Genomic DNA, 26,696 nt, shown 5'->3' on the forward strand with positions numbered 1-26,696 from the left:
CATGAGTTGCGTGAGAAATTAAAATAAATGTGCGTATTGGAAAGTTTTAACTGATCCAATGTAAGTACATATTTTAACACACTAATTAGATAAATGGCTACACCCCTTATTTCTACAATGAAATAATATGAATAATCAGCCAAAAGGCCGACCATCGCGGTCAAGTTGCGACTACTATACTGATGTGACTTAAACCCCCAACATAACAAATACAAGAACTTTGATAATTTCAGTGGCTTAAGAAGGGTGCCTTCACCAAGATCTGTGTCTCCAGACTCTGGACTGGAAAGTGAACTCCTTACAGGTAACAACTTACAAACTAAAACTTTGTTTCTGTTATCATGAATGAGTTTGGAGACCAGTCTCAAAATACAGTTCTGCCATTGGTCAGTTTAAAAATTACCAGTCAGATGCTTGACTTGGTAGACTGGTCTTCAATCTCGATTTCATGACTTGTATTATTGAGAAGGGGATGATTATATGTTTAGTTGTTAATATGTGGATGTCAGTTGCATTTCAATATGAAGGAGCCGGACATTGCATTTACAAGCTAGTATGAACAGATAGGTAGATATTTCTGTTTATATATTTGGCCATGATTTTATTCATTTTCATATTTCATGAACATGACAAGTTGATATTTCATGTGTATGATAAGTTGATATTTCATGATTATGATAAGTTGATATTTCATGAGTATGGCAAGTTGATGTTTCATGAACATGATAAGTTGGTGTTTCATGAGTATGATAGATTGACATTTCATGATTATGATAATTTGACATTTCATGAGTATGGCCAGTTGATGTTTCATGAACATGATCGTTGGAAGTTTCATGATTACTACAAGCTGACATTTCATGAGTATGATATGATAATATTTCATGAACATTTTATTTTAATACAGAAGTATGATAAGTTGATATTTTATGAATGCAGCTGAATTCTATTTTTGATAAGTGCATTTTTAATTTGTGACTGTCAAACATCTTAAAGGATAAAAGAGTATTTCTGTACATACATATTGCCTAGAAGTCACTGAGTCACTTTACTTCTTATTCGTAATTACATATGAATGAAAGGACTCAGTTAAATTTTGATTTAAAAAAGTTAAAAGGCTGCAGGTTTTGCTTTGAATGCATACTTGACATTGTTGTTTGCTGTCCAAAACTTGAAACAGGATCCTTATTCAAAAGTTTCGTAAATTGCTTAAGAAAATATAAGAATTTGAAACAAATTAAGTATCGCCACTTATTGCTTTAGTCACTGTAGTTAGTATGTTCTGCTGTGTTTTAATGTAGTATTATGTGTGTTGCATAACATGTTTGGTGCTTGGTAGTTAGTCTGTAGAATTTGAACAGAAATATACAGCATGCTTGATATTTGTATATACTGTGAAATCACTAATATTCGTGGGAGACTAATTTTCGTGGATTTTGTGGTTCAGTCAATCCACAAAATTTAATCCAAACGAACAAGTAGAATTCCCATTCATTTTGTGTTCAAAAGTTGAAATTCAGATCCCCACGAAATTACCGTTTTGACCAAAACCACGAAATTTCATGCCCACGAAATTAAATGATTTCACAGTATACAGTCAAGCCTGTACTTAGCAGTCAGTCAAGGGAGTGTCACAGTTTGGTTGCTTAAGGCACGTGACTGCTTATGATAAGTTGAACTATGAATAACTTAGTGTCAATTTTTAAAGTTAGCTGACTGGCTGCCTAAGGCCAATAGCTGTACAATACAGGTAGTCACTATGGCAGGTTTAGTTTTATATACAAAAATATAACTGCAATATTTCATTTGGTTTATCTGTTACATATGGATTTAATATTTTTGCAGATTTTCTGTTTTAGTTTATAAAACAAGGTCTGCTTTGTCTGGTTCTAAAATTTAAGATTTGTTCGTGGATTTATTTCTTTTTAAACCGTCGGATAAAGTTGAAGAAATTTCATTGTTTATGGAGAAACACTGCTCGCTCATGCATCCTGTCTCACTTGAGTAATTAACGTGGTCTCAAGCCATTTTACTTCTAATTTTTGGCTCGGCGATACATGACCATTTTGTGTCAATTCGCCGTAAAACCCAACACACTCACTCTATTTTTTGGTGCTTGGATTGCTTGAAGACCTTGATAAGTTATCCATTCCATTCATCCCCTTGCGAACGGTGTTTCACTGTAAAAGTTATCATGTAAATTTTCATTGGTCTTAAAAGAGATAGGCTGGTAAAATTTAAATAATCCTTACATTTCAATTTGATTAGGCCTGTAAGTGCTTGATCCAGTGATAATATACCGAGACAACTAGCGTATACGTTTTTTTTTTATACCTTTGTAGAAGGACAATATGCTTGACTTACTGTATTTCGAAGCTCATGTTTCAGTCATTTTTAAAACAAAACAAAAAAATTTATACACATGTATAATGTATATGTGTTCATAAAACTGCTTTTAAGTAAAAAGTACAGCCTTTTAACTTGACGACACAAAGTTTGGATGAGAATATAAGATTATATAGAGACGGGATCGGGAGAGGGGGCTGCGTGAAGTCAGAAATATGCTCATGATTTACACTGGATTCTATTTATCTTAATGGTTTGCCGGTCATTAAATATGAAAAAGAAAACTGAGTTTCTCATAGTAAAACAAACCGGGTTAAGTCAAAACAGACCATGTTTAAATGGAACATGTTTATTGGAAGCAAGAAGGAAAATTCGTATTATTTATAAAATCATCATCACAAATAGCTTAAATGTAATATTTGAAATAACTAAGGACAGTATAGTTTCTATCTAAAATTAAACACTTGACAAGTATCAGGTCGGTGCGGAGGGCCGAGATATGGACTTGAAGTGTTTGATTTGGACGATTTAAATAATCTTAAGAGTTTTGTATCTTGCTTAAGTAACTCTTAGGATATTTGATACAGATTTAAGGCTTGTTTTCGCTTGAATTACACAAATCCAAACATTAACACAACCTCTTAAGTTTAGAAACATGTGTATAAAATAGCTCTTGTATGTATCTTAAATAGATAAAATTGAAAGATAGATATCCGATTGCAGATGAAATATCTTTTAGCATGTTTCTTTCAGGAATATTTCCATGTGCCATATTTGATCTGAAGCGACAAAGTTAATGAATTTAAACACTATTTAAGTGTGATTTTTGCATTTTTGCATTTTTGCATTTATAAACATACATTTATCTAGAAGCTCCTTCAAAATTTTATGAACTTGAAAAAAATAAGAGAAGAAAAAGTATGCAGACATACTACGTTTTTTAAGGTTTCTGTTAGAGAAACCTGCCTCCTGTTAGCTAAAAGAAAAAGAAGCACCCTCTCTTCCGAAAAGTTGCTTGACAAAGACTTAAATTATTAAATAATTATATGTTCAGTTTGGTTGGGGCTAATATATTCAAGTCAGAGTTACCGTCAAAACAACAACATGAAAACACTCCTATATTACGGAGCTATGTTTGAAATGATTCCAAACTTAATAATTATTACTGTACTTCCATATACAATTTTTTGCAGTATTCAGAATACTTTTCAAATAAATAGAAGATAAAAGTATGATAATAAATTTATTAAGAATGACAAAAGGTATATTAAAAAAGCTGGCACTTTTAAAGAAATATCAAAGGAAAACACAAATGTCAATGTCCATGATGTAGAAGATTTCACACAATTAGAAAACTTCTTAACGAGAGTTTTTGACTTTGATGAAGAAATTGTGATTTTCTTTTAAAACCAAATGAAATTTTAGTTAGTTAGATATGGGCATCTTATGGACTTTGTTATTTGTATTGGTCACTTTGGAAATACCAGATATAGATATAGTTCGCTTTACTATTAAAAAATCTCTGGAGATGTAGCCTAGGCCTACCATCAATCATGATTATAGGCCTACAACAGAGTCTAGAATGTTTGTAATTTTTTGATCAGTTTTGAATTTATCGCCAATAAAACTTTTTATCTGGTGTTCCCTAGTTAATTTTAAATTCCAGCCATTTGAACACCATTTTTTTTATACAATCCATTTTTGGCTGTCTTATATAGAATCTATCGTGATGATAAATTGTTATAACTACCCTGGATATCTTAGCAGATCTACATCTAATCATTTTCACTGTAAAAGATTGTACAGTAAAATTATAGAACGATTTTTCATGTTTATTGTTTGTTCATAAATAGCTTTAGGAATTCCCAAATTACTTCCCCTACTTTTCTTTACTCCATTTGCAATGAATGGGCGCACAATGCGGTTCTTAAAATGAAAAGCTGTACTGGTAACATTTCGTATTTATTACTCGAACAATCATTTTTCATCTTGCAGCGCGCAGCTTAGATATACTAATACTGACATTTTCCTTAAATTTTACTCGTTTTCGCGATTAAAAATTGATTTATACTGCACCTACACCTGTATCAGTGGGAAAGGTGTTGGTGCATATTTTTTTGTTATCTTATAGTATAGATCTTTTGTGATAGCATATTGATAACTGTTTACTTAATCTTTTTACATAATTATTATCGACGGTGCTTTTATGTATCGAAGTGTCTGCTGAAATAGAAATTATTGTTTTACTTCATCTGTTATGCCAATTCATTGGGCTATTCCAGAAAATATGCCCCCCCCCCCCCCACACACACACTGTAGAAGCAATTTTTATGCCCCTGAAGGGAGGCATATAGTTTTTGAACCGTCTGTGGGTCTGTCAGTCTGTCCGCAATTTTCGTGTCCGGTCCATATCTTTGTCATCGATGGATGGATTTTCAAATAACTTGGCATGAATGTGTACCACAGTAAGACGACGTGTCGCACGCAAGACCCTGGTCCGTAGCTCAAAGGTCAAGGTCACACTTAGACATTAAAGGATAGTGCATTGATGGGCGTGTCCGGTCCATATCTTTGTCATCGATGGATGGATTTTCCAATAACTTGGCATGAATATGTACCACAGTTAAAGACGACTTGTCGCGCGCAAGACCCAGGTCCGTAGCTCAAAGGTCAAGGTCACACTTAGACTTTAAAGGATAGTGCATTGATGGGCGTGTCCGGTCCATATCTTTGTCATCCATGGATGGATTTTCAAATAACTTGGCATGAATGTGTACCACATTAAGACGACATGTCGCGCGCAAGACCCAGGTCCGTAGCTCAAAGGTCAAGGTCACACTTAGACGTTAAAGGATAGTGCATTGATGGGCGTATCCGGTCCATATCTTTGTCATCCATGGATGGATTTTCAAATAACTTGGCATGAATGTGTACCACAGTAAGACGACGTGTCATGCGCAAGACCCAGGTCCGTAGCTCAAAGGTCAAGGTCACACTTAGACGTTAAAGGTCATTTTTCATGATAGTGCATTGATGGGCGTGTCCGGTCCATATCTTTGTAATTCATGCATGGATTTTAAAATAACTATGCATGAATGTGTGACACAGTAAGACGACGTATCGCCCGCAAGACCCAGCTCCGTAGGTCAAAGGTCCTAAACTCTAACATCGGCCATAACTATTCATTCAAAGTGCCATCGGGGGCATGTGTCATCCTATGGAGACAGCTCTTGTTTAAAAAGAAAATTACCCCCATCTGGAGGATGTTTGACCCCACTTCCACACCCCAGTTACCTCAAAATACCTCCTTCCCCTTCCTCAAAAATACCCCCTCCCCATTGAGTCCCTCCATTTAAGCCCCCTCCCCTCCCATTCATCTGTAAAATCCCCCCTCCCCCGTTGAGAACTGCTTCCACACTACACATACTAAATACATATACACCTGCAATGCCCCCCCACCCCCACCCCCAAAAAAAATCTGAAGGGGGATGTCTGTGAATATTTTGAATTCTGGAATAGCCCATTTTGGAGAGTAGTCATTACTGTAAGGGCTTTGTGGTGTTGTGAAATGCCCCCGGCATAACATATCAAAGAGCATGGCATTTTATGATAAAAAATCCCAACTGTCTTTGGCAGGATTCGAACCTGGGTCACTCAGGTGAGCAAAGAGTCAACTCGATCTCCCTGCCGCAGTTGTCTGTGATTGGCTTAAATGAGCAGGCTATTTATAAGCAACCGTAACAAAAGAGTTCCAGTAAGCCAGTACGCACTCTGGGGCATGATATGGGGTGTTGAACATTTCATTACCTCTGATTGAAGAGACTATCAAACTGAGTCTGCTGTTATTTTTACCTGGTCACGTTCTATGTTTCCAAAGGATCTTAAAGATTTTATTGATGAGAGGGAAGACAGCACCTCAAAGGACAAAATCATGACTTGCTAGTGATAACTTCCATATCCATTGAACCCGTAAATTTTCATCTGGTCATTGAACTCTCCCCCTCTTCAGTTTCTTAATAATTATTATTATGTTACTACTATATTGTTTCTCAGCTTCCCCAGTACACCCCATACTAGTCGCACCCTACATCCCCATGCTCCTGCGCTTTCATCGAGAAATAAAAAAGAAGTTATCTTTCACCTCTCACTTCCTTAAGTACATTGTACTTTGAATTGTATCTTATCATTCCTTTCAAAATCCCATTTCTACCCTCCCCTCCAGTCCCATTCCTGAAGGTTTTTATTTTTTTTTGTACAATTTTTGTGCTTAAATTTTTCATGATTTTTTTCCTTGTTCAAAACATGTTTCTTCATCACCTGTTATGCCCTCCTCAAAAGTAAACAAATCTGTGTATCCAATGTTGTCAGTCATAAACAAGTCTGTGCGTCCGCTGTTCTCAGTCATTTTCACTTCTCTTTTAGCACACATTTTATAATAGCAGAGTGTATTATTGAGTCTGCCATTATGAGAATCCTTGTTGATGTAGATCTATATTAACAAATTTTACAATATACCTAGCGGATTCTATATATCCATGCCACTTACTTCTTTAAAGCAGATATTAAGCAAGAAGAGGGCTTTTCATCCTTACATAACAGATTATAGGCCTCTTCCCAATCCAAAAATTTACTATTTTTTACAAACAGTGGCAGAGATATTTCCCAAAATGCAAGGTAAGGTTTCCCAAAATCATGCAACAGATGGTTAAGATTTTGTTTACATTTTATTATTTCCAGAGGAAGTGTTTGTCTGGTATCAATTTTTTGCCTGACAGGGCACAGAACCACATGTGACGCATTACCATTCTAATCTGTTATGTTCCATGGCCTGGATTTTATTCAGTGTTTCAGGGGAGATAAATTTGATTTGTCTTTTGGTGTTTACTTCCGGTTGATTATTTTTCCCAAAATGGACAATCATCGCGCATAAATTTCCCGATTTGAAAGGCCAAGGCCTCTTCCCAATTTCCTGATGAAAAGCCCTGAAGAATGAAGCTAAAGTTTTTTCTTTATTACATGTTTTTCAGGAGTTTGATGTTGAGGATGTTGGGTTTGTACGAGAGAGTCTGCAGTACCTTCCCTATGCACCGTCATTGTCCTTTCTTAAACAGGTAAGGCCTTAATAAAGCAACAGCTTTGTGATAAACAATATTTCAAAAAACATATTTGGTTAGAATTATGATCAGGGTCCATATTCATCAATGTTTAAGGTCTGAAGCTCATGAACTTAAGAAAGGCAAATATTCATTTTGCCATATTTTAATAATTTAAAGCAAATTTTTAGGCAGGAGTTTCATTAAGGGACAAGGGGCAGGGATACTCCCTAGCTGTAGTGGTCTGAAGCCTCTGCTTCTTTGCTGTAAATTGGAGATCACTAGTCTAAGACCAGTTTCTACTTTGCAACTTCCACCTTCTTCAGTGACTAATGAAACCACTGTTTAGGATGAAAATAATTGTCAAGCTGTCTATATCTATCAGGTGCACATTCGTGCAAAGTTTCTTGACAATCTGTGGTAAAATAAGAATGAGGGAGTAAAAAGAAAATTAACATTTCAGAGTTTACCAGAAGCTCTATTAATTTCAGGCTTAAAATTTTGAAGAATATGGGACCTGAGCTTATATTTTGTTATTTTAAAAAGGGCAGAGTATGATACTGTTGCTGAAAGACAGACTTTTCCATTCATAGCGAACAGAGGGGCATGTGAAACCATGTGTAAGCAAGGTCTCGTAAATCTGTGCTGTTCTTTGGGGAGAGGGCGGGGAACACTTGTTTTACACAGGGAAAAATGAAAAATCATTCTTATCAGCCATAAATTTCATGGCAACATTTTTGGAAATGGTGTTTACAAATTCTTTACCATGAATAGGAATTCACTAAGTTATTTTGATGCTACGTATATACGCAGACAAATTGTCTTTTCCCACCAGATAGTAGGCAAGACTTCAGTTCTCAACAGAGGTCTGGTTGAAATGCAGAAGTTGACCTCTGACCTCTATGATAAACTTATTCACAGCTTGGAGTTTTGTTATTATGTGCAATAGTAACAATACGATGCTAAAATAGAAAATACAGTATTGGGTAGAAGTACTGATATTTTAATTTGGCGAATAAAGAAAATGCATGAAAATTACAGGTAAATTCACAGAGCTTTTTTCCCCTATAAAACTACCACCCGTAAAAGGGGGCAATCCCAAAGCAAAAAAGTATGTTTTTCCCCAATGCTGAACTTAAATTCCCAAATCATTGTTACCGACTAGGTTATTTTTGCTTTTCAACAATAGTTTTGCTATATTGTAAACTGATACTCGTTAGATTAAGTAAACAGTTATCAATATGCTATCACAAGTTTTAAGATGTTATTCTAAATGAAATCAGTTATATTTTGTTAAGTATCCATTATTCCCAATCAAGACAAATTAAAGAGGTATTTTCCTAATTCTGCTGGTGTCAGTGGCATCCCCAAAATTATGATAAAAAGGCCTGATTCAACCTAATTATAGTTCAAACTTTTATCAAGTTGTTATTTTTGCAGGAAATACTTGTTGGACCAAAGACGTATTTCCAGATTGTTGGGACAATGTTGCTGCACAAGAAATTCTTGTCACAAACTGAGAAACGACACGCGATCTATAACTTCCCAGGGTTCTGCTCGGGATGTATGCGGATGGGACTTTGTTACGGTTGTGAGAGAAGTACCGAAATACAGTAGGTTTTTCCATTTGTTTTCCCTGTCATTTCATGTTAAGGAGAGTACATAAATGCATTTATGTACTTAAGAGGGTGTCTGAAGGAAGAAATAGGTTAATTTCTTTCTCCCTTTCATGTTCTGTTAGTGAAGGACCGTACTCAATAGCAAATAAAAAAAAATAACTAAGACATTGCCTTTGAACTCTAACAGTGCTCAAGATAAATTTTAGGCCTTGATAGTAATTGCTCTCTCTTGAAAATAATGGATTAAAATCTAAAATTTCGAAACTTACAAGGTTAGTGTTCTGAAATTTTCCATAAGACTTGATAGCCGGTTATAATTATAACTGTTGTTGAGGTAATAGAAATATATATTTCAGATGCAGTAGAAAAATAAAAAAAAACAACAACATAATTATTTTAGTTTAGAAGCATAAGTTACCACAACAAAACACTATCTTGAACACTAGTCTTGAGTTTTGGTCCTGACTTCAGAAGCAGACATGTCCCTAACATTTACTACTGATAGATATGTGGGAAAGACAATCCTGACGGAATACATTTTTGTAAAATGTAACTTCAAACCCAGTATGAGATTTCACTGTTATACCAAAAATACCTGGAAACAGAATTACCATAATTTTGTAGAACAATTCTATGTAAGGGTTAGTAGTGCAACAGTCAAAATTTGCCTGACAGCAGTCAACCTTATTGAATGACTCCTTATATAATCCACAGGTCTATAGCTAGCACTATTGACTGATCTACACTTCAACACTAAATGTCAAAAGTTTGAAAATTTAACTTACATCATGCAATAAAACTCATATTGAATGGTTTGCTTGTCAGTAATCTTTGCCCTTGGTCCTTCGTACCTTGGGCACTAGTTTTGACTATTGACCAGTAAACCATGTGATAAGTATATGCTAGCAGTTATTCAAAGCTTCTCATTTCGACATTCTGTGAAGACATTATTTGATTATCTTGAAATACACATTGCTTGATTTATGTATAAATGTAAATCTTGCATTGAGAATTTGTAAAAAGAAGAGTGAAAACTGGTATGAGATATTTGCAGTGTTATGAATTCATCAATTTAAAAGTGTCCCAGGCTCTCATTCAAGAAGGCAATACTCTGCAGAAATTTGTATGTTATACAAAAGGCAACTTTAATAGAATTCACGTTACAACAGATTTTAAGAGAAAAAATTTTTTGGGTGGAAAATGTTTGAACATGTTGCTTTAATGTATATTTCAGCTTTCATGAGGACAAGCCTGTGAAGACAGGGGGAGGTTTCACGTATTTTAAGAAAGATAGACCAGAAAAAGAGATCAAATCACGGAACCCAATCAACTGGAAAATTCAGCATCCCGATAAAGCTCTGAAGAAATTAATGGAAGGTATAGGAAAAATGGATTTAGATTATAGTTTAAATTCTTAAGCACAAAAATGCCATGAATTTTGACAAAATGGCTATTGTTAGAAGGTAAAGTTTCTTGTTTAACCTGGGTAACCGAGGAAAGTCCCGACCTTGAATGGATGGAACAACTTATTTCCAGTCAAGTAGGTGTCATATTTACTTTCCCAGCATCCAGTCTAGGCCCATACTGCTGGAAGCGGTACCAATTTAGGTAAATCTCCCAGCACTGAACACAAGTTGGCATATCAGCCGTGACCAGGAAACGAACCTGGACCGCTGGCATTGTAGTCCAACCTGCTAACCACTGCGCCACTGATTCCCCTATATTGTTAATTCATTAATATTCATGGGGGACTATTTTTGTGAATTTCATGGTTGCATCAATACAAAAACTTATTATAATTAAGTCCCAACCAAAAAGCAAAGTTCCCATTCTTATGTAATAGACTGAAAATACGTAGGCCCTGACCATGAATTGATCCAGGGATCTCTCAGGCTCTCACACCTAAGGCAGATTCCCTACAATGACGCTATAAAAGCTAGCTCAATAGCAAGGAAGTATAAGTGCACTCCTATACTCTACCCAGTACTACATATCCTTTCGGCTACCATAGCAGACTAATACGTACCATAAAAACGGGGGCCGCTATTACCGCTATCATACACCGACTGACTACCGCAGACGCCTAAAACGTACCATCAAAACGAGGGTCCAGATTACCGACATCGTACAGCGTAGGACTACCGGAATTTTTTAATTTTTCTTTGTATCTGGGGGAAATTTGAATGTTTTTTATTTATTGCAGAATTTGATCTGAAGTGAAAACTTTCATTTATGTTATTAACAAAACGGTATAGAATCAGTTAAACTAGTAAGTTAAATCATTCATATGACATACTAAATAATATTACGCAACAAATTACAGGTCTCCATAGAATTTAAAAACAAAACCAAACGTCTCGTGCGCAATATTGTTCTAAAATCATTGTTATCGCAATTTGTTGATAAGAAAATCCTTTTCAGACAATTAAGGGATCATTACTCTCCAAAAATACCCATTAGTTTTGATGGTTGCTCGTCGCGGTAATTACCGAACTCAGTTTTTAAAACTTAATTAATTACTCATTTCTACGCTACGGTATTTAAAGCTATTTTACTACGTCTGCATTATGCGGCTCCGGCATTCTAGAAGTCTGAAAACCACGGGTCTGCCACTGATGCGTTTTGTAGACTTTTCACCAGTTACTTTCACTGTGGCACTACGGTAGTTCTGAACTTTTTTCCATGAAATCCAAAAGTTCACTGTGGTAATCAGAGATAGTGTACATTTATACACTACGGCAGTAATATTTTAAATTGTTATTGCACATGGAACATACATATATACACTGTGGTAATTCTCTACAGAACGCTTCATCGTTTTTACGCCGCAACGGTAATACATATGCACACATCGCTTCTTCCAATTGCATACTAGACGTGGGTAAATTTATCCACTATGGAAATATTGTACTTATTCACATTTAAAACTCAAACTTTAGGTAAGAATGCATTTAAATTATCACAAAGTACACAATGGTAATTTTGACTTTGAGCTCCATGCATTATGCATTATTTGCATGGATACTCTGGAATGCTTTATAAATGGTACAGTATTCAGTATTTTACATGTGCCTTTGTATACTCATTATATTAATTTATAGTCCGGGTCCGTAATGTAGGAGATACATTTCGTGCACTTGTAATCTCTGAATCCTCTCACTGACGGAGGGACGGGGGGTCGCAGGTTCGAGTTGTGCTACCGACTAGGATTTTTTTATGTGAGAAAGTAGGCAGTTGCTTACGGACTTTGGCGTCTAGTACTGGTCTTTCCCAGGAACGATGGTTAGTTGAAATGGCTGCCTGATATAACTGGAATAATGTTGAAAATGGCCGTAGATTCAAACAAAAACAGACTCTAAAATGATCTGTTTCCAAAACCATACATGAATGTGCTTTCGGTGAAATGAGATCTTACAATTCTTCATTATATTGTTAAACAATTGATACCTTAATTGGGACTCTAAAGAAAGTATCAACGTAATACAGCTCGCAACTGGGATACGCTCTAATTTAGATATAATGCTATTAATAAATTCAAATTATTTTAAAATGTGTTTGAAAGTCAGTAAGGCATGAAATCTAAGAAAAGACACTTTTAGCTACTATTATAAGTTTTACCACGAAGTGTCATTCGACATTTTTGAGTTTTGTTTTGGCACTTGCATCATATACACAACAAAAACAGATTATGAATATAAATAAATTTAAATGAACCTTAATAAAGTATAGTTGACGCGCTTACATGGTCCGATCCGCTGGACATAACTGGGGAGGTGACTAAAAGTAAAATGCAACAAAACATTTTCATAACAGAAAATAATAAGGTAAACTAATAAAATTAACAACTGAATGAAAACACTACAGTACAGACAATATCCTATGAACGGGTATGAGTAAGAAGAATCATATATCAAATGCTACACAACCTGAAAAAACGTATTTTGGACTAAATTTCATGATAGACAGTCTACCTATAGTTCGATCCGGAAAAACGGGTAGGTGACTAAAAGTAAAACATTAAAAGCAAACAAAAACATTTGACAGAAAATAAAAAACAAATATATTTAAACGGAAGCAGGTTGTAAAAGCTATAACAGATGAGGATCATTTCATTACTTACAAATCATCGCATAAGGTAACATAGAGCATATGTAATGTTACACAAAAAGTTCACTGAAAGTCATGAAATATTCCTGTTTTTTTTCTTGAATTTGTACTGTAGTCCGATTATAATAAATGAGTAAGAATGAAACAATTTTGTTAACAACTAACGACAATAACCGTTAATCTATATATACATGTATTTTTTAATAGCCGTCTAATGGCAAGGGGGTGGGGGAGGTAGGGTAATTAGCATTGTTAATGACGCATAGAAAGATGAAATGTCAAAAATTCACACTAATAAACATGTCATCGGTAGAACTGCTTTAATAAGTTAGTTATGTGTCTATATTTAATGTGCCAAGTTGTATGGCTATTATTTCTTTCACAATATTACAAAGTATCAAAATACACAAGAAGCCAAACTTTATGAAACATGTTTTTCTTGAATTTCAAAACTTTAACTCTAAAAACCTTTTCCGTTGAGACATCTCATATTAGAAAAGTATATTGCATGTGAAAATTAATTATCAAGGATGAATCAATTAAACTTCTCTCATTCGTACTAAAACACAACGTACATATCACACGACACATAGTAAAATGTGTACACCATGTAATGTTGTCACTAATCTTAGACACTGTCTGTTTGTTTTCTCCAGATTTTGCTTAGTGTCCGCTAGTCAGACAGTCATTTCTTCTTCGTCGATTTCCAAAATAATTTTGTTTGCATTTTACGGGGTGTTTCTATTTTATAATTGTACTTCGTGGGTGTTTTTTTTTGCAACCGTTATGTAGCTAAATTGAAGGAAGGGATTTCTTATTAAAATTTAGTAACAATAAGCAATAATAAAACATATCAAATTACAACATTTAGTGATTTGCAATGGTTGTATATATTAAAATCGATTTTCTGGAGTTTCCAATTTTTCTCTTGTTGCCATAAGTTTTACGGACGTTTTCGGGTTGGAGGTCTGTTTTGGACTTTTTCTTTAGTTAGCCAATCCCAGTTCTGGACGCATGTTACAAAAGAAAGCATTCCCTGAAAGTATTATATAAAAGATCACGGGGATTAACCCTGAAAATAGATTTTTATTTTTTTTATGTAAGCAAGACATTTTGATTTTCAACTACAATTTTTTGCACAACTTCTCTGGAACTGGATTTTGTACTTAAGGGCTGAATTTCTCGAAACATTTTATCCAATACTAAGAAGATTAACCTGTTAAGAGCAGTCGAATATTTTAATGCCAATAACAGACTTTTCCCCTTCTGACAAAATATTTCGAGAAATTTCCCCAGAGCGATAATTTGAGTACATTTTTGGATTTGAGCGACTTGTTGACTCAGACCGAATTTATATACATGGAGTAAAAGAAAGTACGTTCACGTAACATAGCAATGACTCAATAATACCATGAAATCTTTAAAACTACTCATTAGATAAATATAACTTTTTAATAAGAAGAGTATTGTTATACTGTGTAAATTATCTTTACACTGCTAACAACCAAATGATGACGTTGGTGTTCGGAGACCACCGGCGGTCTTTAGTTTTTTCATACTGCAAAACTGACAAGCATTTGTTTGCCCTGACATTGAAATACTTTCATGAGTCTGCAAACTCTCGGTCAATGGTATCAACTACCTGCGTCTGTTTGGGTTTCATAATTCATGAACGGTAACCTTCCATACTGTAGCTACCATGTTTCCATCTTTGATTTGACGTGTCATAATGCTGTCCTTTGTTCATTGTACTAACCGAAACCAGGAATTATAATGTATTACATTATTCCTGCCGAAACATCCTTCTGTCGGACTAATTTCTGTCATTTCAAATCATATGGCAAGAATTTTCGCCCTTATTAAAAGACCCATAAAGATGGGTTGATCTGGCAAGGAACGCCTGTGCCAAAAGGATGTGTCTAGAAGCATTATACGGTTCAACCAGATGTTCAACAACTTTCCTCGTTAATTCTACTTCTTTTTTTCCCCTCTAATATAAACTTTAAACTTCCAAATATATGCAGAAACTGCATCTGCTAAAACGATTATTTTAAAGCCTCTCTTTAATACATACTATGAACTAAATGTTTATCTATTTATCTTTTTATACTGCTTCACTCCTCTTTAGGAGTATTACGTGCAGCTGCGCGCTGTACACGAAATTTTAAAAGTAGAATGGACAGAAAAATAAAAGTAATACTCGATGTGTATTGCAAGCATGAATACAGTTGATAGTGTTAAAAGCAAGAAAGACTTACAGATAAAAGCAGTTTAAAGACACAGGTCTATCCTGTTAAGCATTGTGTGCAAGTTTGGTTACACCCTGCCTAACTGGTTCAGGGTTGGGGCTTGCACAAGTTGTACTGGAAGGGAATTCCAAACACTATGGTGCCTGGAAAAAAGAGTACTTATAGTAATTACAGGGAGTGAGGATCTAGGTATAGGAGTGGGGATGCATATGTCTTGTTAGACGGGATTGGGGAGGGGGAGGGGCTGACATAGGGGAAGTGGTACAGCAACCAAACCACTCTGCAAAATAATTACCACAGTAGACGTTTGCAGGAAGAACGAATTTTTAATGTAGTACCGCAGTGTAGTTTTACCGTCTGTTACTAAGAACTATAGTAGACTTTTGTGAGAACTTGAATTTTAAGGCAGTGCTATAGTGTAGTTATACATATTAAATGAATTAAGTGCACTTCCACAGTGCTGAGAAAGTTACCCTGCGAAAGGATTATACTAGTAGTCAAAACTTATCCCGTAGGCATTATTTATTCCCCCGATTACCACAGTAGTTTAAAGCAGGGCATGCGAAACCAAAGAGAGTGCCACAGCGTATTAATACATATTCACACAAAATAGCATGTACTGCCGCAGTGATGCAGTGGCCGTTTTAAATTTGTGACTTTTAATAAATAACATTAACTGTTTGTTTTATCTGCATATAAATACCATAGTAGACTATTGCAGGAAACAAGAAACTATAAGTTGTGCCACAGTGTAGTTATACCAATAACCACACAGTGGACATAACTACCATAGCGTAGCAACCGTTTTACATAAAAATTACCGCAGCATAAAAATGTAGTATATTTTTGTTAATTCCTTCTATTTTCAATTGTGAAAATATACAATTTTTACCCAAATACTGCATTATACGCTATGGAAATGAGCACCCCCATTTTTCTGGTACGTATTATTCGTCTGCGGTAGCCCGTCTGCAAAACAGTAGCGGTAATGGAGAACCCCAAAAATATAGTCTGCATTTGGCGTCTCAGGTAGTGCGTCGGTGTACAATAGCGGTAGTCGAAAGGATATACCCTGCTATTTTAGAATTCATCCTTGAATTCCAGGAGTTTGAACCTCTGTTATAATAAGGATGTTCCAAGGTGTCCATTCATATCTACTCATGAGTTATTTTCGTTGGACGCCAAATGTATCAGACTGAAAATACTTAAACCCTGACCGGTAATCGAACCAGGAACCTATCACACCTAAGTTGGTAACTTTATTACGTCGCTATTAAAGCTGGCTCAATAGCAAGGAAGTGTAAGTGCACCCTTGTTATCTACCCTACGGTGGACTACTACACATGTATCTTTAGCTTGACAAGTGGAAATCCACTAATTCCTATCCAGACTAAATGACTGTCGAATATAGTTTATTCATACGATATAAAAGTAAAATTAAGTTTATGACATGGGTTTGAATAAATAAACTGTTAAAAGTGATAATATTTTTTTACCAGAGTATGCAGGGGTTGAGCTGGAAGGGGCCATACCAGATGAAATTAAACAACATCTGGACAAACATGGCGGTCATCGGGAGAGAATTGTCTCAAATATACCAGATTTTGCTAGAGAAATGAAGGAATTCAATGACAAAGGTGTAGTATTACTTAGTCATATTTAAAGACTGATAGTGTTATTTAAGAATTGAATGCTATTTTTTTGTGCATTTATACGGGTATAAGAGTGCAATTCATGGATTTGCAAGGAGTCCCAATCTGGTTAATACCCGTATAAATGCATAAAAAATAGCATTCAATTCTTATATGTAATTACATATTGACAGGAGTTTAATGCTACAAAATAAGTGGTTTTCTTTCCAGGAGTGTCATAAAATAAAATTAAGTGCCAGGATACCAATCTTTTCAACATCTAAATAGAACAGCCAAAGAGACCCGCCCAATGATTTGTTCAATTGTAATTCACCTTTCGATAAATATACAGTTCCTGGTTTTTATTAGCTCACCTGTCACAAAGTGACAAGGTGAGCTTTTGTGATCACACGGTGTCTGTCGTCCGTCCGTGCATCCTTAAACTTTTGCTTGTGACCACTCTAGAGGTCACATTTTTGATGAGATCTTTATGAAAGTTGGTCAGAATGTTCATCTTGATGATATCTAGGTCAAGTTCAAAACTGGGTCATGTGCCTTCAAAAACTAGGTCAGTAGGTCTAAATATAGAAAAACCTTGTGACCTCTCTAGAGGCCATATATTTCACAAGATCTTCATGAAAATTGGTCAGAATGTTCACCTTGATGATATCTAGGTCAAGTTCGAAACTGGGTCATGTGCCGTCAAAAACTAGGTCAGTAGGTCTAAAAATAGAAAAACCTTGTGACCTCTCTAGAGGCCATATATTTCACAAGATCTTCATGAAAATTGGTCAGAACGTTCATCTTGATGATATCTAGGTGAAGTTCGAAACTGGGTCACGTGCCATCAAAAACTAGGTCAGTAGGTCAAATAATAGAAAAACCTTGTGACCTCTCTAAAGGCCACATTTTTCATGGGATCTGTATGCAAGTTGGTCTGAATGTTCATCTTGATGATATCTAGGTCAGGTTTGAAACTGGGTCAATTGCGGTCAAAAACTAGGTCAGTAGGTCTAAAATTATTAAAATCTTTTGACCTCTCTAGAGGCCATATTTTTCATGAGATGTTCATGAAAATTAGTGAGAATGTTCACCTTGATGATATCTAGGTAAAATTCAAAACAGGGTCACGTACCTTCGAAAACTACGTCAATAGGTCAAATAATAGAAAAACCTTGTGACCTCTCTAGAGACCATATTTTTCAATGGATCTTCTTGAAAATTGGTCAGAATTTTTATCTTGATAATATCTAGGTCAAGTTCAAAACTGGTTCACATGAGCTCAAAAACTAGGTCACTATGTCAAACAATAGAAAAAACGACGTCATACTCAAAACTGGGTCATGTGGGAAGAGGTGAGCGATTCAGGACCATCATGGTCCTCTTGTTTACAATATGTTAAATCCAGTAAAAATTCATACAGTTGTATTGATTAAAATTTAGACTAGTATCATCAGAAAAATTAGTTTAAGTTATAATCAAATGCTTTTTTTCCAAATTTTGGCATCCAATTTGAAAGATTTTTTCGAAAAACGCCATTTTGTTCATGTATTTGGTTAATGACGTCAGATTGAAGGTGAATTTTCGCGGAAAGGGCTGTCCTTGATAGTATTACGCCAATGCTGTTTATGATATTAATTAGGGTCACTAGGTTTTCATGAAATGTTTTGGAATACCAACATTTTGAATTATGCATTACAAGGCTGTATATTTACATTCAGCTACATAAAGGACATATTTAAAAGGGCGCATTAACAGCGTGCAAGCATGAAAATCTCACTTACTTTTAACACAAGTTTACTCTCCTGTTAAAACACCTCTTGAAAATGATAGAAATAGCAGTTTTATGCTAGAAAGTAAGAAAAAAACACAACCACATTGACAGTAAAATACCATTGATAAATAGCATAAAACAAAAACAGTTATTTCATTTTTATGTATTTTTGCAGAGAAATTGAACAGAGGAGATGGTTTTTTACCGGATATACATGTGAGATACGATCATAAAGATGGAAGTGATGGTGACCTTGAAAGTTTAGGTGAAGGTCACAGTAGCAGAAGAGGTCATGACCTTGAAGGTCACAGTTGCAGAGAAGGTCATGACCATGACAGTCAAGATGAAGGTCAAAGTGGCAGAAAACATTATGACCTTGACCCTAATGATGTCAGAGTTCATATTCAAGGTCAAGATGATACAGATGAAGAAGATGATTATAACGGTAACCAACGGCGACAAAAATTTAGTGGTGGGAGGGGAAAGGGACATCCTAGTGGTGTAGATGTTCCAAAAAGTGGTGCTACAAGTTGGAGTAAAACTCAGTCAGGAATGCGGGATGGTACTCTGAAATCTGGACACAGTACTAGTGATGGTAAATTTCTTTCTAAATGAACCAGATATAGCAGAATATGAATGCTTCTAGGCATATGAAATGTTTACATGTATGCAGAAGGGGAGACATTTCCGTAAGATTATCGAAATGACCATATGTTAAGATTCACAATTTGTACCACATGACCATGTGCCTCTGTGGCCATCTGGTCAAGGTAGCTGACTTCAAATCACTTGCTCCTACCACTGACTCAGAGTTGAACTGGGTTCAAGTCTTATTGGGGGCATTGAATTCTTTATGTGAGGAAGCCATCTAGCTGGATTACTGAAGATGGGCTCTACCCAAGTGGCAAACCATGATGAAATAATGCACGGTGGGGCACCTGGGGTTTTCTTCCACCATCAAAGCTGGAAAGATGCTTCCATATTGGATGCAGTATATTCTGTATTTGATGACATAACTTCTTTGATTTGAATCTCCATACGATAAAAGTACTTGACCAGTAAGAATGTCCACATGAATATCAGCCTAGGTAAATGTTTGATGCGATGTTTCAGATTCTACAATTAAAAGGTGGGATCTTTTTACTGAGAAAAGTAAGCATACAATAAAAAAGATTATTAACCCTTACCCTGCTACATTTCTATAATGGACTTGTCCATCTTTCAATTTGGACAGTACCATTAACTATTAAAAGGGGTGCTTACAAAAAAAGATATTGGCTGAATAGCGAACAGTGCAGATCATGATCAGACTGCACAGATGTGCCGGCTGATCATGATCTACACTGGTCGCAAAGGCAAAACCAATGATGTCTAGCATGATAAAGGCTAACATTATCCTGCACAGTGCAGGACATATTTGGATGAAAATATCCTACCCAAAAAGCATTTGGTACAATACAAAAAATATTTTGATGAAAATATAACCATTTGGAAAAAACAAAAATAAGAGTTGCTTATCCAATTGTATGGCCACGAAAAATCTGTTTTGCCAAGGGAATACAGACATGGCTAATGATGTGCATACTTATAAAATACCCGACAGAAAAGACCTGTTGATTGTAATGAAGTAATATATAATGTTAAATCACACTAAATAAGAGATATATTTCAGACGAGGGTCATAGAGCTGCAAGTTATGACAGATATGATAGGCACGGGCATCGTTTGCCGAAATATAGACGGGTAGAATCGGGCTCAGGTTAGTTGTAATTCTATTTAAACTTTACCCTGTTAAATTCTAAAATGGACTGGTTTATCATTCAGTTTCCCATGGGCAGTACCATTTGTTACTTGAAGGGGTGTTTTTGGAAAATGTACTGACTGACTAGCAAACACTGCAGACCAAGATCAGCCTGCATGGATGTGCAGACTTATCTTGATCAGTACTTTTTGCAAAGGCAGAATCCCTTGCGGCCAGTAGGCTTAAGGCTTAAGTTAACTTTGCTTAGGGAATCTGACATATCGGATCCAATAAAGGGATTTCCAAGGCTGAGTGGTTAAGAGCATTGACATTAAATCTCTTGCCCCTCATTGCTGTGGGTTTGAAACCTTGCTTGGATTGTAGAATTCCTTCATGTGAGGAAGCTTTCAGCTGGCTTATGGGAGGCCGATGGTTCTACTCGGGTGCCCACCCAGGCCTGAAATACTGTATGAAGGGGTACCTGGAGTTTTCTTTCACCATAAATAATTGGAAAGTCAACACATTCCCTATAATTGTGTCTGTGCAGCATTATAATGATAAGTGATTATAAGGATACTTGAATACGTCATGTTGCAAGAATAAAATAATTGCCATATATAGATGAGGCATTTTTAAAGTCCTTGAAAGTGTATATCAGTTTTTAGCTCACCTGAGCCAAAGGCTCATGGTGAGCTTTTGTGACGCTCAATGTCCGTCGTGCCTCGTCTGTCGCCTTCGTCCGTCCTGTGTCCGTCAACATTTTCTAAAAAAATCTTCTTCTTGAAAACCACTGGGCAGAATTACACCAAACTTCACAGGAATGATCCTTGGGTGGCCCCCTTTCAAAATTGTTCAAAGAATTGAATTCCATGCAAAACTGGTTGCCATGGCAACCGAAAGGAAAAACTTTTAAAATCTTCTTGTCCAAAACCACAGGGCCTAGGGCTTTGATATCAGGTATGTAGCATCATCTAGTGGTCCTCTACCAAAATTGTTCAAATTATTCCCCTAGGGTCAAATATGGCCCCGCCCCGGGTGTCACATGGTTTATATAGACTTATATAGGGAAAACTTTGAAAATCGTCTTGTCCAAAGCCACAAGGCCTAGGGCTTTGATATCTGGTGTGTAGCATCATCTAGTGGTCCTCTATCAAAATTGTTCAAATTATTCCCCTAGGGTCTAATATGGCCCGGCCCCGGGGGTCACATGGTTTATATAGACTTATATAGGGAAAACTTTGAAAATCTTCTTGTACAAAACCACATGGCCTAGGGCTTTGATATTTGGTATGTAGCATCATCTAGTGGTCCTCTACCAAGATTGTTCAAATTATCCCCCTAGGGTCAAATATGGCCCTGCCCTGGGGGTCACAAATTTTACATAGACTTATATAGGAAAAAAAGTTTAAAAATCTTCTTCTCTGAAACCACAAACTTAGACCTTTGATATTTGGTTTGTAGCATTGTCTTATGGTCCTCGACCAAAATTGTTCAAATAGTACCCCTGGGGTGAAAAGACGCCCTGACCTGGGGGTCCCAAGTTTTATATAGACTTATATAGGAAAAAACTTTAAAAATCTTCTTGTCTGAAACTATATGACCTAGGCTTTTGATATTTGGTATAGTGCATTGTCTAGTAGTCCTCTACCAAAATTATTCAAATTTCCCCCTTGGGTTAAAAGAGGCCCGCCCTGGGGTTACTTAGTTATTATGCGAGTTATATAGGAAAAAATACTTAAAAAATCATCTGATCCTATTTCCAAGACTGTTTAATTATAATTACCAGATGACCTCAAGTAATATGATGTCACTTCACTGTGACCTTGACCTACTGACCTTCTTTCCTGTTTTTAGCTCACCTGTCACAAAGTGACAAGGTGAGCTTTTGTGATCATGCGGCGTCCGTCGTCCGTCCGTGCGTCCGTCCGTGCGTGCGTCCGTCCGTAAACTTTTTGCTTGTGACCACTCTAGAGGTCACATTTTTCATAGGATCTTTATGAAAGTTGGTCAGAATGTTCATCTTGATGATATCTAGGTCAAGTTCGAAACTGGGTCACGTATGGTCAAAAACTAGGTCAGTAGGTCTAAAAATAGAAAAACCTTGTGACCTCTCTAGAGGCCATATATTTCACAAGATCTTCATGAAAATTGGTCGGAATGTTCACCTTGATGATATCTAGGTCAAGTTCGAAACTGGGTTACGTGCCTTCAAAAACTAGGTCAGTAGGTCTAAAAATAGAAAAACCTTGTGACCTCTCTAGAGGCCATATATTTCATAAGATCTTCATGAAAGTTGGTCAGAACGTTCACCTTGATGATATCTAGGTCAAGTTCGAAACTGGGTCACGTGCCTTCAAAAACTAGGTCAGTAGGTCAAATAATAGAAAAACCTTGTGACCTCTCTAAAGGCCATATTTTCCATGGGATCTGTATGAAAGTTGGTCTGAATGTTCATCTTGATGATATCTAGGTCAAGTTCGAAAGTGGGTCACGTGCCATCAAAAAGTAGGTCAGTAGGTCAAATAATGAAAAAAGTTGTGACCTCTCTAGAGGCCATATTTTTCATGGGATCTGTATGAAAGTTGGTCTGAATGTTTATCTTGATGATATCTAGGTCAAGTTCGAAAGTGGATCACGTGCCTTCAAAAACTAGGTCAGTAGGTCAAATAATAGAAAAACCTTGTGACCTCTCTAGAGGCCATATTTTGCATGGGATCTGTATGAAAGTTGCTCTGAGTGTTCATCTTGATGATATCTAGGTCAAGTTTGAAAGTGGGTCATGTGCCTTCAAAAAGTAGGTCAGTAGGTCAAATAATGAAAAAACGTTGTGACCTCTCTAGAGGCCATATTTTTCATGGGATCTGTATGAAAGTTGGTCTGAATGTTTTTCTTGATGATATATAGGTCAAGTTTGAAACTGGGTCACGTGCCTTAAAAAACTAGGTCAGTAGGTCAAATAATAAAAAAACCTTGTGACCTCTCTAGAGACCATATTTTTCAATGGATCTTCATGAAAATTGGTCAGAATTTTTATCTTGATAATATCTAGGTCAAGTTCAAAACTGGGTCACATGAGCTGAAAAACTAGGTCACTATGTCAAATAATAGAAAAAACGACGTCATACTCAAAACTGGGTCATGTGGGAAGAGGTGAGCGATTCAGGACCATCATGGTCCTCTTGTTTAAGATACAGCCTTGAAATTTTGATGACATACAGTTTTGCACATCAATCTTAAAACTGAATTTCATTAACCATGAATATGACCTACTGACTTTCTTAATATTGACATTTGAAACATGTAGCTCATATTACTCAGGTGAGCGATCCAGGGTCATCATGACCCTCTTGTCTCTGAAGCTATTACTTACATAATAAAGAAATGTGACATTTTTGAATGACACTGTTAATATTTTTTTAAAAGATAATTTTTGTTTACAGATGAAGAGAATGATGAATGTGAAAAGTCGGACACGGAAGATTATAGTTCACGACGCAGCAGGAGGAAGGAAAAACTTTATAAAGGTAAATAAAGGAAAACCTTTTGGGAAAATGACCCAATCTATAGTACCAAGAATATATGTATTTTATTAACATATTCATATACATTAGAAACATCATTATGAAAACAAAGGAACACAAACATGTATATTATATTATGTGTCTGGTGTAATTAAAAGACATCCCTGTTCTATATTTCTAGACACAGACGGTCTCCGTACAGGTATTCTATATGTCGTACACGTGTTGTATCCCAATCAAATACCTAACCCTGGAATGTCCTATTGATGGCTTATCATCCCCTGCTGAAGGGAAGGGATACAGACTTTGCTTGGTCTGTCCAGCTGCATGTCCTTGCGTGCATCCCTGCTTGCTTGTGTGTGTACATCCATCCGTCCGTCAAAAATTTAAAATGATTATAATAAAAAAAGTATTCTAGCAAGAAACACCAAAGCTCAAATAATTATTAACCCATACCCTGCTAAATTTCTATAATGAACTTGTCCATCTTCCAATTTGGACAGTATCATTAACAGTTACAGTTAAAAGGGGTGCTTGCCAAAAAGATACTGAATGAATTGCGAACAGTGCAGATCATGATCAGACTGCATGGATGTGCAGGCTTATCATGATCTACACTGGTCACAAAGGCAGAACTGATCATGTCCAGCCTGGTAAGGGTTAATTAGCACATGACCTTTCCTCACATTCAGTATTATTCCTCTTGACCCAGTAAAAGCAGAATTTTTCCCCTTGATTTGGTAAAAAATAGGGATTTTTGACTTTTCTGTAAAGTAACCTATCAATGGATCTTCATGAAACTTAATTCAAATATAGATCACTATAGGGCAGTGGTGCTTGCACAACTTTGGTCAGGATTGCTCCAGTAATTGCAGAGTAATAGCCCTTTGATTGTTTTAGTATTCATATATTCTTTCATAACAAAGTAACCTATTGGTGGGGAATACCAATTTACTAAAGTTGCATATCCTAGACTAATAAATATGATTTATATGTGGCCTGTATGCAGGACATATATCTCTTTTAAGTCATAGTTACATAACTAGTATATAGAGGACATATATGTTAGTGCATATCATTTTGGTGACTGTTTTCAATATTCCTGTTTGTATACTCTCCTGTACACCCCAAAAATGTTTTGTCCAACTCCTCATTTATTATGTTAACTTAACCCTTAGACTGCTGGTGGCAAGTGATTCTGTCCTTGGGACCAGTGCAGACCAAGATCAGCCTGCACATCCATGCAGTTTGATCATGGTCTGCACTGTTCGCCATTCAGTCAGTATCTTGTTTTAAAGCACCCCTGTTAACTGTTAATGGTACTGTCCAAATTGAAAGATGGGCAAGTTCATTATAGAAATTTAGCAGTGGGATAAGGGTTAAAGGCTGTTTAGGATCTGACTGTTAAGATTATGGTGGTGATGAACAGAATGTTTCCTTTTTAGCTCACCTGTCACATAGTGACAAGGTGAGCTTTTGTGATCACCCTTTGTCCGTCGTCAGTCCGTCTGTCCATCCATCTCGTGCGTTTGGCGTCAACAATTTCTTGTCTGCACGATAGTGGTTTCATTTATGATTTTATTTTAACCAAACTTGCACACAACTTGTATCACCATAAGAGCTCGATTCCTTTCTTGAACTGGTCAGATTCCATTATGGGTTCCAGAGTTATGGCCCCTGAAAGGGCCAGAATTAGCTATTTTGACCTTGTCTGCACAATAGCAGCTTCATTTATGATTTTATTTTAACCAAACTTGCACACAACTTGTATCACCATATGATCTTGGTTCCTTTCTTGAACTGGCTGCACAATAGCAGCTTCATTATGTCTCCCACCATACAGTGGTGTGGGAGACATTGATTTACTCCAGTCTGTCTGTCTGTGTGTGTGTCTGTCACAAAGCTTGTCCGCACTCTAAGTCGAACATTTCTCATCCGATTTTCACCAAACTTGAACAAAATGTGTTTGACCATAAGGCCTCGGCCAAGTTCGATAACTAGCCAAATCGGTCCAGGCGTCTTGGAGTTATGACCCTTGAATTACCAAAAATCGGTCTTTTTACTCTTGTCCGCACTCTAATTCGAATATTTCTCATCCAATCTTCACCAAACTTGAACAAAATGTGTTTGACCATGAGACCTCAGCCAAGTTCGATAACTAGCCAAATCGGTCCAGGCATTTTGGAGTTACGGCCCTTGAATTATCGAAAAATTGGCCTTTTTACTCTTGTCCGCACTCTAAAGCCGAACATTTCTCATCCGATCTTCACCAAACTTGAACAAAATGTGTTTGACCATGAGACCTCGGCCAAGTTCGATAACTAGCCAAATCGGTCCAGGCATTTTAGAGTTATGGCCCTTGAATTACCGAAAAAATCCGTCTGTTTACTCTTGTCCCCTCTCTAAGTCGAACATTTCTCATCCGATCTTCACCAAACTTTAACAAAATGTGTTTTGCCATAAGACCTTACTCAAGTTCGATAACTAGCCAAATCCGCCCAGGCACTTTTCATTTATGGCCCTTGAATTATTGATTGGATCCACTTATCCAGACCATCTAATTGGATCCACTCGTCTAAAACATCTAGAGAAACTAACATTTTTCATCATCTAAG

General features: G+C 36.3%; 1 protein-coding gene across 1 annotated transcript in view; it reads left to right on the forward strand.

Moving 5' to 3' along the window:
* Positions 1-26,696, forward strand: part of LOC123540018 (uncharacterized) — a 110,063-nt gene that overhangs the window by 22,864 nt on the left and 60,503 nt on the right. Inside the window, exons 12-21 of the mRNA XM_053525834.1 lie at positions 234-304; positions 3,638-3,738; positions 7,374-7,457; positions 8,880-9,052; positions 10,293-10,435; positions 16,914-17,051; positions 18,995-19,414; positions 20,492-20,578; positions 24,001-24,084; positions 24,263-24,283. Coding sequence (XP_053381809.1) covers positions 234-304; positions 3,638-3,738; positions 7,374-7,457; positions 8,880-9,052; positions 10,293-10,435; positions 16,914-17,051; positions 18,995-19,414; positions 20,492-20,578; positions 24,001-24,084; positions 24,263-24,283 — 1,322 coding nt within the window. The remainder of the gene's footprint in view (positions 1-233; positions 305-3,637; positions 3,739-7,373; positions 7,458-8,879; positions 9,053-10,292; positions 10,436-16,913; positions 17,052-18,994; positions 19,415-20,491; positions 20,579-24,000; positions 24,085-24,262; positions 24,284-26,696) is intronic.

Source organism: Mercenaria mercenaria, chromosome 16, assembly GCF_021730395.1.
Source record: "Mercenaria mercenaria strain notata chromosome 16, MADL_Memer_1, whole genome shotgun sequence".
Lineage (NCBI taxonomy): Eukaryota > Metazoa > Mollusca > Bivalvia > Venerida > Veneridae > Mercenaria > Mercenaria mercenaria.